The 11,098-nt window shown below is 49.2% G+C and overlaps 1 protein-coding gene and 1 pseudogene across 3 annotated transcripts; both read right to left on the minus strand.

Moving 5' to 3' along the window:
- Window positions 1-3,086: 3,086 nt before the first annotated feature.
- Window positions 3,087-4,075, minus strand: LOC103006246 (L-lactate dehydrogenase B chain-like; annotated as a pseudogene).
- A 3,785-nt stretch (window positions 4,076-7,860) lies between these two features.
- Window positions 7,861-10,559, minus strand: LOC130704635 (uncharacterized). 3 transcript variants are annotated; one of them, XR_009005086.1, is made up of 3 exons: window positions 10,488-10,559; window positions 9,145-10,256; window positions 7,861-8,885 (listed from the first exon to the last, which is right to left on the minus strand). XR_009005086.1 is itself a non-coding variant. In XM_057526949.1 (2 exons), exon 2 carries the CDS (start codon window positions 9,843-9,845, stop codon window positions 8,808-8,810), a length of 1,038 nt encoding a protein of 345 aa, XP_057382932.1. In that variant the 5' UTR covers window positions 9,846-10,256; window positions 10,488-10,559; the 3' UTR covers window positions 7,861-8,807. The 3 variants fall into 3 exon arrangements, 2 of the variants coding, with proteins under 2 accessions (XP_057382932.1, XP_057382935.1); XM_057526949.1 differs by having other exon boundaries at window positions 7,861-10,256; XM_057526952.1 differs by having other exon boundaries at window positions 7,861-10,203; window positions 10,488-10,553.
- Window positions 10,560-11,098: the final 539 nt, after the last annotated feature.

Below are 11,098 nucleotides of genomic sequence, written 5' to 3' on the forward strand. Positions count from 1 at the left end.
TGTGGCTTTGGGCCAGGATCCCTCTGGGCAAGAAAGGATGACTCGGCAGAAACAGCATCCTGACCCCACAGGATAACTGGAGCCGTTGCACTGGGGGCGGATGCTAAGCGGCGGGGCTGGTGAATTTATGACCCCTCCACCTCAGCCTTCATCTCCACCCTCCCCCCAGCCCGCCTTTAGATGCCCTTCTCCGGGCTGCGGTTTTCAGACTCTCAGAGTAACAACTTTCAGACAGACTGGATGGGGGGCCCCCAGCTCTTCCCACTCCAAGGGATGGAATTGAGAAATGATGGGGAGGAAGCAATCTGCCATTGAGGCCCCAGGTTTGGCCAAGGGCAGGCGCCCAGCATGACTCAAGGTGGGGGGCACTGGGCAGTGGAGGGAGCTGGCCTGGGCCGGGCACCGGGGAATTCCAGCCCAGCAGAGCCAATTGGAAGCACATGTGTTTAGACAGGCATGGAAACCCACAAAGCTGCTTTTCCGTTCCTTGAGTCCAGCTTCTGAAAAATGAAGCATCTATCACCAGGAACCCTGGGAAATGTGTCCCTTTGTCACCAGAAGCTTTCATGGAACAGGCCAGTCACTACTGGGGAGTATAAGGGCACTCTAATTGGTGCCAGCCTTCTGCCCACTTGAACCCCAGGTCCTGAGCAGAAATGGATGATGGTGGTGGTGAAAATGAGGATATTATAGCCCCAGCCGCTGCTGCTGTTAGAATTCATCAAGTGTTTCGCATATACACTGCTAACCATTTTTACCTGTTTAATCTCACGCATTCCTCATAAATACCCTATAAAGTACGTATGTACTGATCTCCTAATTTTAAGAAAGGAAACAGCTTTGCAGAAGATTAACTTGCCTGAGGTCACCCAGGTACTAAGTGGCAGAATAAGCTTCCAAGTCTGGGATCTTAATAATTGGCTTGATTCATGACCCCCTTCCTCTGCCACTTGGGGGAAAGAGGAAGGCAGAGTGCTTATGGCTCTGCCCCCTTCCCTGGGTGCCACACAGTGACAGAGGGTCACCAGGGTTGGCCCATGGAAACACTGACCCCTTTCTGGGAGCCGTTGCAACACTTGGCGGTTTCCTGTGCAAAGCATCTTGGGCTCTTGGGGTCTGGTGAGCAGTGAGGATCCTGGGATTTGGGGCTACACGACAGGAGTCTGCACTTGACTTACTAGCTGTGCGGCTTTGACACTTTACTCTGTCCCTCTGACCTTGTCTCCCTCACCTGTAAAATGAGAAAGAAGAACACAACGACTTGCCCTCCGTTACCTGCCCAGCGAGATAAAACGTAGACCCTAAGGCCACTGCAGCCAGAGGAGCCAGCCAGACAGCAAGCAGAGGCCCTGATGGGGGCGTCCAGAGGGGAAGAGGTAGGCGGGGCTGGCATCACACGGCTTGGCTCCCTGGTCAGGAAAGAGGCGGGCAGAGATCAGGAGTTCCTTTCTTAACAGATGACAGCTGCTTTGCACTAATTCAGCTGCCTCATAGAGATCACCTGGAGGTGAGGCCCCACAGCAGAATGGCTGCATCTTCCCAGGAAAATCCCATGGGCAGAACTGGTCTAGGCACCAGATGACAATCAGTTCCTTGCAAGGGCCCTGTTTTCTGACTTCCCTGTTGATGGAATCTCTTGTCCTGCTCTAACGTGGGCTTCTGTTAGTTGACTGGTTCCTGTTGCCCCAGCAACAGAGCAATAGTGGAGGAGGTGGCTGCAAACGGCTGTTAAATCACTTAATCAACTGTGACACACAGGCACCCTGCCAAACAGGGGTGGTTACAGCTATGCCAGACTTAGTCATTGCCTGCAACTTAATGTGGCTAAGATGGTCATAAACATGCACGGAACAGGCAAATAGGCCCCCAACAAATACATCTTGGTTGATTGATTTCAGAATCATGAAGACATTATATTATGTCCCTTACAGTTTTATCCCTGAGTTTATTTTGTTATATTCAAGACCTTGGCAAACCAGTCATTTCCGTAGAAGGTGTATGGCCAGGCTATCCTCCCAGTCACCCCATCCCTCGGCTCTTCGTAAGGATTTATCAATAACAACATACCCGTTCTGTTTGGGCTGTTATTATGGTTCTATTCTGAAACATCCTGTAGTGGTTATTTTTTGGAAACATCATTTGGCTCATAATCTCTTAGCAACAGAACTTGAGGGCTAACAGCCGATGTAACTCCAAGTGAGATGATTGTACCTCGTGCGTGGGCAAACAAACCCACAGCAGCCAAGTCCGAGCACTCTCTGATTATGGGTTTCATTGTTTTAGGTCATCGAACGTCACCAGCACCCACCACGAGCCAAGCTTGCTTTGTTATATGCCCGAGAGCATTTGCTGTGGCAGCCACGCACCCAGGTCCCGGGAGAACTTTCAGTCACCAGGTGCCCAAGGCCGTCATCACAGCCTCGTCTCCTCCTGGTACAGGTCCCAGACTGTGTGTCTGACTTGGAAGAGGAGGAGGGCAGGGGCAGCGGCCCCTCACTCTGTGCGTGCCTGCACATCATGTCCTCACAACCCCCCCTGTGCAGCGGTGTCAGGACTGTCCTGCTGTGTGACAGCCGAGGAAGCGGCAGCTCAAGCAGGTGAAGCCACCAGCCATGGCCACAGGTTGGCAGAAGCAGGATTGGAATCAGGACCTGTCCAAGCCCCCAGCCTCCATCCTTTCTTTGTTTCCTTCCATCCTTCCTTCCTTCATTTCTTCTTTTCCTTTTTTTAATAGTCAGTATTCTTAGTTCAAGGGTTCCTATTGCAAACATAAAACCAAACATGGGCTTTGATTCTGTGAACCTGAATTCACACATCTAGGAAGAGAAAAGCAAACTGTGATCCATGTACATGGATTAAAACCAAAGGATCATGGCTAATCACATTGGAGTTTTTGTTGTTGTTGTTGTTTGTTTGTTTGTTTTTTGGCCCCTCCGCGCAGCATGCGGGATCTTAGTTCCCCGACTGGGATGGAATCCGTGCCCCCTGCAGTGGAAGCGCAGAGTCCTAACCACCGGACTGCCAGGGAATTCCCTCACATTGGAGTTGTAAAATTTCTACAGCCTAGAAGCCAGAAGCCACAGGTCTTATAGGTCATTCTGGATGTCCCACGGGGTATCTGTACTTTTCTTGAGTTGAGCAAACTTATCAGCCTTCAGCTTCTGGTTGATAACACTGGTTAACCCCCGAGCATTAAGGATATATGAACAGCTCCGGAAGACTTCATTCTCAATGCCGTGCATCCCCTTCACCATTGTTGACACCGGTTGAATCCTGGATAGATTTTTCACCATGGATTCAATGAGATCAGTCACATTTCATCCAATAGACCAGCTGGTTATCTTTTTAGCTTGGTGATTTCACACGCACTTTCCACCACCGTCTTACACGCTTCCTTCCAATTTTCACTATTGAAAATTCGTTCTTTCCCATTTTTGGACTCAGTTCCCAGAGAGAAACGCTGGCCACATATACTCCAAACAGCCACACTTGAGTTGCCATGTTCTCTCCAAATCCATCCATGACAGCTGCTGGCATGAATGCCAAGTTTTCAGCCATAAAATAGTGAAACCTAGCAGAATCCACATTTGACACCCACTTTCAATCACACAGTGCTTAAGTAATCCACTTTCCAGGTAACGTATGTGAGAATATCCACTGGGTTGGAAACCACAATTATGATGTAATCAGGACTGTACTTGATGATCTGAGAAGCAATGAATTTGAAGACAACATTCCTCTGCACCAGATTAACATGACTCTCTCCTTCTCACTGGCGGACTCTTGCAGTTACCCTCACAATCTCTGAATTGGCAATCACAGAGTAAACTGTATCTGCCACAAATTTTGGTGTCTGAAGAAAGAAGTCCCCATGCTGCAGATGCATCATTTCTACTTTGAGTTTATCTTTTCAAGCATCCACAAGGGCAAGTTCATCAGCCAGGGACTTTGCCAGAATGCTGATGTCACATGCCATACCTACATGTCCAATACCCACTACAATGATTTTATTATTTGGGCCTGTTGCCTCTTCTTCTGCGACCAGCGCAATCAGTTTTTCCTTAAGAGATGCCATTGTGCACAGGAGAGAGAAGGCTTTGGGGACAGTTGTAATAGTCATGCAAAGGATACAAGGTCAGCCATGTGCCCAGCCTCCTCTCTTTCTATTCATCCTGTTCACGCATCCAAGTCCATAGGGACAGCTAGGCCTTCACGAGATGTGCGATCTCCATAAGGCAGTTCTCCAGAGTGTAGCACATGAGGGCCATTGCCGCACGCCAGTTCCATATGGGAGCCACTGACCCCAGCATTCACAGGCAGTGCAGGGTCTGCCTGCCACTGGGGCTCGTAATCCCTTTTTTATTTTGGTCCCTCTCCAAGGTTGAGACCATGGTTCTCCATGGTAGGAATGCAAGTTAAAGTAATAGCGACCACTTACTACTATGAGCCAGGAACTTGATTTATATGCCTCTATTCACTCCTTAAAACTTTATAAGGACATTTACAGATCAGGAAATTGAGGGTCAGAGTAGTTGAATGACTTACCATAAGGTTCATAAAACAGGTTCTTTTGGTGACACCCACAGTCTTCCTCCTCCCCTTCCCACAGCTCTGTTACTCGTGAGCAGAGGTGGGTTTACTGAGCAACCCTTGACGCTTATGCTCTGGGTCCCCTTACTCACAGCTGCCCCTTCCAAGCCCTAGAAATCTATTCATATGGCCACATATTTTTGTGAAATTTGAAAAAATAAGATGTTTTAACTTTTATCTTCTAGAGGAGAGCCTCCCTCAGGTTCCACAGAACCTGGATCACTTGTTCATGAGTATATACCTTAAACAGCCTATCTAAAAGTTTGCTTCTTCCTTCTGTCTCCTTTCCCTACTTTATTTGCTCTCCTTGGCACTTTCACTAACACACCATGTACTTTATGTATTTATCTTATTTACTGCACGTCATAGGCACCACTCACTAAGTGTTTTTGGGTGAATGAAGGCAGCCATTGTCCTTATACATACAGCCATCCTGTGCAGTAGGTTGTTTCCATATTATAGAAAAGATATAAAGATGTGAGAAATGACTTACTCAAAGGCACCCACCAACAAATCCAATCCCCATTCTCCTGCTCTGAGCTACCTTTGGACTTGGCCATGTCTAGATTCCCTCTGGCCATGACATCATAACTTACTCATAGACCAGACATCTCCCTGGTATTTCATCCTTGACTCCTCCCTCTCTCAACAAGTTCCCCCTACCCTCCAAATACTATCAACCGCCTCCCAAATATCTCTCAGACCCAATCACTTCTCTCCACTGCCCCCACCACAGACAGGGTCTTAATCAGCTTCCTGGTGGTCTCCCTGCCCCTGGTCTCTGCCCCCTACAGCTTCCAGAGGCTGACCTGATCAAGTCACTCTCCTGCTGGAGAACTATTCCATGGATTCTTATTTCTTAGAGGTCAGATCTGAAATCCTCAGCCTGACCCACAAGACCCACATTGGCTTTTATTTTTTCCAGTTCCTCAAACTCACCATCTCCTTCCTGACTCAGAGCCTTTGCACGTGCTCCACCTACTTCAGCGCCTGAACATTCTTCCTCTCCTCCCTCCCTATCATCCTACTTAACTTCTACTCACCCTTTTGGTCTCAAAGCAGCATCACTTCCTCAGGGCTACCTTCCATGTCCATCCACACTGGGTGAGAGCCCCTGTGAATTGTTTTTACAGCTCCCTGTATATCTCTGCTAAGAACTGATTACAACTGTCATTAAATAACCTATCGCATTGTTTTGGGGGGTGGGTTGACCTGCTGTTGTGACCCCTCCCTCCACCCTCCTCTCCAGACCAGGTGTACCTTGCTCACTACTATATCTTTGTATGGTATTGTTCGTTTGTTTGTTTCATATTGGAGTATAGTTGATTAACAATGTTGTGTTAGTTTCAGGTGTACAGTATGTATTGTTTGTTTGGCTTAAGGGATAAAGACATGTATTCCTCTCTCACATATAACCCTCAAGGTGAGTGTTTCTTATCAGCTGGCGGCAGTGTTCCACGTGGTCCTTTGGGGACCCAAGTTCCTTCCATCCTGTGGCTCTGTCATTCCTAGGAGTTGTCATCTGCATAGTTGAGGCTGGGTCATTGCCACATCTGAGTTGGAGCCAGCAGGAAGGGGGAAGAGTTTTCTAGGTTTTGGCTTAGCTCCAGTTATCTACTACAGAATAACAAACCACTCCAAAATAGTGCTATAAAATATCAACTATTCCATTATCCTCATTGGTTCTGTGGGTCTGTGAGGAATGCTGGGGATTTTGGACAGAATTCAGGGAGGATGGCTTGTTTCTCTGCTCTACAATGTCTGGGGCCTCAGCTGGGAAGACTCAGGTGACTGGGGGTGACTCAGATGGTTGGGGGCTGAATTGTCAGGAGACACCTTCACTTGCCTGGTGCTTCGCTAGAAGACTGGGCTCAGCAGGGCTTGCTCCAGGGCACTGACATGGGGCCTCTCTAATTTGGTGGCCTCAGGGGAGTTGGACTTCTTTTATGGAGGCTCAGGGCACCAAGAGCGAGTGTTCCCACAAGGTAGAAGCTGCCTACCCTTCTATGCCCTAGCCTCAGAAATCACATTACTTCCCACTTTCCTCCTGGGTGAAGACTGCCCAGGTTCAAATGGAGGGGTCATAGACACCCACCACTTGGCAGGTAGAGAGTCAAAGACTTTGTGTCACGTTTTAAAACCACTATATCTGGAGGGGCTAATGTCAGCTTTACTCACATTCCCCTGGTGAGAATGCAGTCATATGGTCCCTTCTAAACGCACAGGGCTGGGAAACGCTGTCCCTAGTCAGGCAGCCATGCGCCCAGCTTCAAGTCCGTTATAATGGAAGAGAGAAAATGGATTTGGGTGGACTCTTTGCAGTCGGCCACGGTCTACTCTGGCTACCAAATACGTGTATACCCCTCTTCCCACATGCAATACACCTCTCCTCAGGAAAAAACCAAAGTTCCAGTGACTGAATCCACCGCTGCCTATTTGTTGAACAACTAAGTGATTGAATGTCTGCAGAGCCTCTGTGTTCACCCATCCATTATGGATGGTCCATTTCTTAACCTAGAGCCTTGATGTCAGCTAGTTCTAAGTGGGGAGGCAAAACCACATAGCTGTGGCCTGTTAGGAATGAAGAGAAATCTGCTTTTCCTTTTATGTCAGTACTTAATTCAATCTACTTACGGAGCAGGAATATCAATAAATGTTCATTGAAAAGAATATCTGTCTCACACTGCATCTAAAATTAATTCCAGATGGATCAAAGATTCAAATGTAAAAAGTAAGCCCACAAAATGCTAGGGTTCAAAAAGGGTAAGAGCAGACAGCTTACAGAAGAAAATAAACAAGAGGCCAATAGTGGTATGAAAAGTCGTGTTCTCAAGGATGTGGGGAGACAGAAACTCTCGCATGTTGTTTGTTGGTATTTGAGTTGATCATATGTAGATGATGGAGGGTTGGCAATATCTTTCAAGGTGTCAAATGTTCAGTACTTTTTACCTGGAAACTCCACTTTGAGGTATTTATTCTACAGAAATACAGTATTCCCACAAGTGAGCAAAACTATATGTCACAAATGTTCAATGTAGGCTTGTTTAGAATAGCTAAGTCTCTGGAAACCACCTAAATACCCATCCATGGGAAACTATCAAATAAAGTAGAATCTCATGCAGCTGTTAAAAAGAACACAGTAGATTTATTAGTACTAACACAGAAAAATGTCCAAGGAACAGTGACAACTGGAAACTAAAGGCATGTTGGAGAACATTATGCATAGTGTAAGCGCACATGTACAAAGAAAGGAAACAAAATAATATATTCATATGTATTAAAAGATACCTGGAAAGATTCATAGAAAGTTTTAACAATAGTTACTTCAGGGGGGAGTGACTTTAAGGCTGGCAGTAGCAGGAAGATTTTTACTTTTTGCTTTATACCCTTTTCCACTATATGGATTGCTTTACAATACCCATGTATCACTTTTATAGGGGAACCAAATTCAGAATAGTGGGTACCTCTAGGGAAGAAGGGAAGGGCGTGGGAGAGAGGTCATAGGGCCCTTTAACTGTATGTATAATGTTATGTTTCTAAAAGAAATTGAAATGGTCAAAACGGTAAATTTTGTGTCAGTGTATCTAACCACAACAAAAAGAGGAAAAACTGTGGCAATCTGTTAAGAATTGATAAAGCTGGTAGGTGGGTACTAGGGGGTTCATTTAATAATTCCCTCTGCTTTTCCATATTTTTTAAAAAATTATTTATTTATTTATTTTTGGCTGTGTTGGGTCTTCGTTGCTGTGCGAGGGCTTTCTCCAGCTGTGGCGAGCGGGGGCCACTCTTCATCACGGTGCGCGGGCCTCTCACTGTCGCGGCCTCTCCCGTTGCGGAGCACAGGCTCCAGACGCGCAGGCTCAGTTGTTGTGGCTCACGGGCCTAGTTGCTCCGCGGCATGTGGGATCTTCCCAGACCAGGGCACGAACCCGTGTCCTCTGCATTGGCAGGCAGATTCTTAACCACTGCGCCACCAGGGAAGCCCCCGCTTTTCTATATTTTAAAAACATTTCACAACTTTAAAAAAGTTTTTTTTCTAAAAAGGATTCATTCAATACACAAGATAAAATCAATGAAAAAGAAACCAGAAAAATGAAGCAAAAGGAAAACACAGGCAGTAAATAAACGACTTCATGGCCCACACTTTTTATAAGCAACGTGGTAGATTCAATCACAGTCTCATCGGAGATGTGGACACAACGTTTCCCACGCTGAGCTCAGGATGCACCTGAGCCGCCAGGAGCACAAGAGATGGTGTCGCTCATCAAAGGGAAACATGCCACCGTGGCGCGAGGCTGGAGGGGGGCGAACGTTAGGGGCTGTCGCAGTGGAGGCAAGAGCTGGCCAGCGCCCCGGCCACGCGAGCTGCCCCCCCTCAACCTAAAAAGCAGTGGGGCAGCCCTGCCCTCCTTTCCCTCGGCGGCCTCCCTCTCTGCCCCTTCTCCTGCTCCTGCCCTGGAGAGCTGGGAAAGCAGCGGGCTCCCCGCGCACGCGTGCACACCCTGCCCTGCCGCCCGGCCCCTTGCCACCCTGCAGGGCCTTAATCTGCTGTACCTGCAGTTCTGTGATCCTTTTTGGTTTCCTTTCTTTTGAAAATACTGACCGCAGTGCCATCCTGACTCTGAGGCTTTGAAAACCCTCTTCCTGTGAACTTGAAATGCAGGTGATAAAGAAATAAAGGGCAGAGGGCTGTGGGTTTCACCAGCTGCCTTTGTTCTGGACACGGAAGCAATGTCACAGGCAGACAGAGGTGGGGTGGGGGCCTGGAGTCTGTCCTTGAGGCTCGGAAGACTGTCCTGGCGGGGCCTGGGCATCCAGGGGCAGGGGGCTGCCCGGCTGCCCGGGGTGCCCTGTGAGGTGGTGAGCTCCCTCCCCGTTGCAGCCGGGGTCCCACCTAAACGACTCGTGTCTAGGGTGCCTGGAAGGATTTCCACACAGGGAGGTGCACTTGTTCTGCCAAGTTCCATTCTAGCTGGGCCCACGGGCAGGGCTTCGGGGCCCGGTCCTGCTGTCTGTCCTTCCACCGACCTCAGCCATCCCGAGGGCAGACCCTGGGCTGCGACAGGCCTACTGCTCCTTCTCTCCAGAGGGGCCAGGAGGCGAGGCACTGCCCTTCCTGCAGCTGGGGTGTGTGTGTGTGTGTGTGTGTGTGTGTGTGTGTGTGTGTGTGTGCCACTCAGGCCCCTGCAGAGAGAGAGAGTTTCTGGGTTCCAGGCCTGGCAGGGCCCCCAAGACCTGCTGATCAAGCCTCTCATCAGTGCAGTGTTCAGATGTCCAGCGTTTCTGGGATGGATGTCCAGGGTGTCTGGCTCCTCGGTGGCCTCGATTTTGTGTTCTCTTTGCCGACGCTTAGAAACCAAGTGCTGGCAGCCAGCCAATGCATGCGGGGCTCCAGGCTGGAATTCTTAAATTCATCACTGAATTTCAAATTCGGAACACACTCACCGTCCTTCTTACAGAGAAGGAAACTGAGGCCCAGGAAAGTTGAGTGGCTTGTCCAGACTCCCCCGCTGGGAAGGAGTGGAGTTGGGACTGGGCCTCTCCTCGCTTCCGGGTCTGCTCCCCATCTTCTCCACGCTGCTCTGCAGCGCCCTGGGAGGCTGACCTGTGGGACTGCTTCAACGGTACACTTACCCTCTGCCTTGACCACTGGAGAGCACCGCCAGCTTATGGGAGGCAGAGAGGAGAGAGAACAAGGGCACTTATTCCCCCTGATGCCCTCTGTGGGGTTGCCACTGTCTGGCTGCATCCCTCAGCTGAGACCTTAGATACTCTCAGGCAGCCTCTCCACTCAGGGCCCTTCTGGTCACCTCCCCGGCCCCATCAGGCTTAGCAGTGGAACAGACGGCTGCTGTTGGTTCAGGTTCCCGCAGTCCTTTCCTACAGCTTGCCCTTACCTTTGAAAAGAACCTCTTTATTGAATGCTCCTCAAATGGTCCAGTTTGAGTATGCTGCCTGCTTCCTGCCGGGACCCTGATTGAACCATACCATCCTGCCAGCTCATTGGCAAGGATCCCTGGGTCTGCTGAGTCATCACAGATTGCAGCTGGGCCTGTGTGTGGGGGGGGGGGCTTTCTAATTCCTGCTCTTCTCTCTGCCTCTGCTCAAACCCTCCCCCCTCCCCATCTGCTTGCTTTGCCTCCAACCCTCACCTGTCATTCTTCCCCTGCCAGATATCTGTGGATGTTTAAGGGATGAGAATGACGGCTAAGCAACTTTCACCCCTACCCTGTCTACCCATGATACATCCAGGAAGTAGTGCTCTGAGGTCTTGGATGTCACAGGCCAGTCAGACAGACCCTGGGTCCTTGGGACAAGGTGTCTTGGAAGTCAGTGCACAGAAACAGGGTGACTTCACATTGCTGGAAGAGGCCTCTTCCCTGGGGACCCTCGATCAGGAAAGCTCACCCACTCACTCACTCACTTGCAATGCAGAGGCTGACTCCCTACCAAGCCCACCCGCAAGGGACCTGCGTGTCACTTACTCATGGACACTATCCCTGGCCCT

The sequence above is a fragment of the Balaenoptera acutorostrata genome, chromosome 1 (assembly GCF_949987535.1).
Source record: "Balaenoptera acutorostrata chromosome 1, mBalAcu1.1, whole genome shotgun sequence".
Lineage (NCBI taxonomy): Eukaryota > Metazoa > Chordata > Mammalia > Artiodactyla > Balaenopteridae > Balaenoptera > Balaenoptera acutorostrata.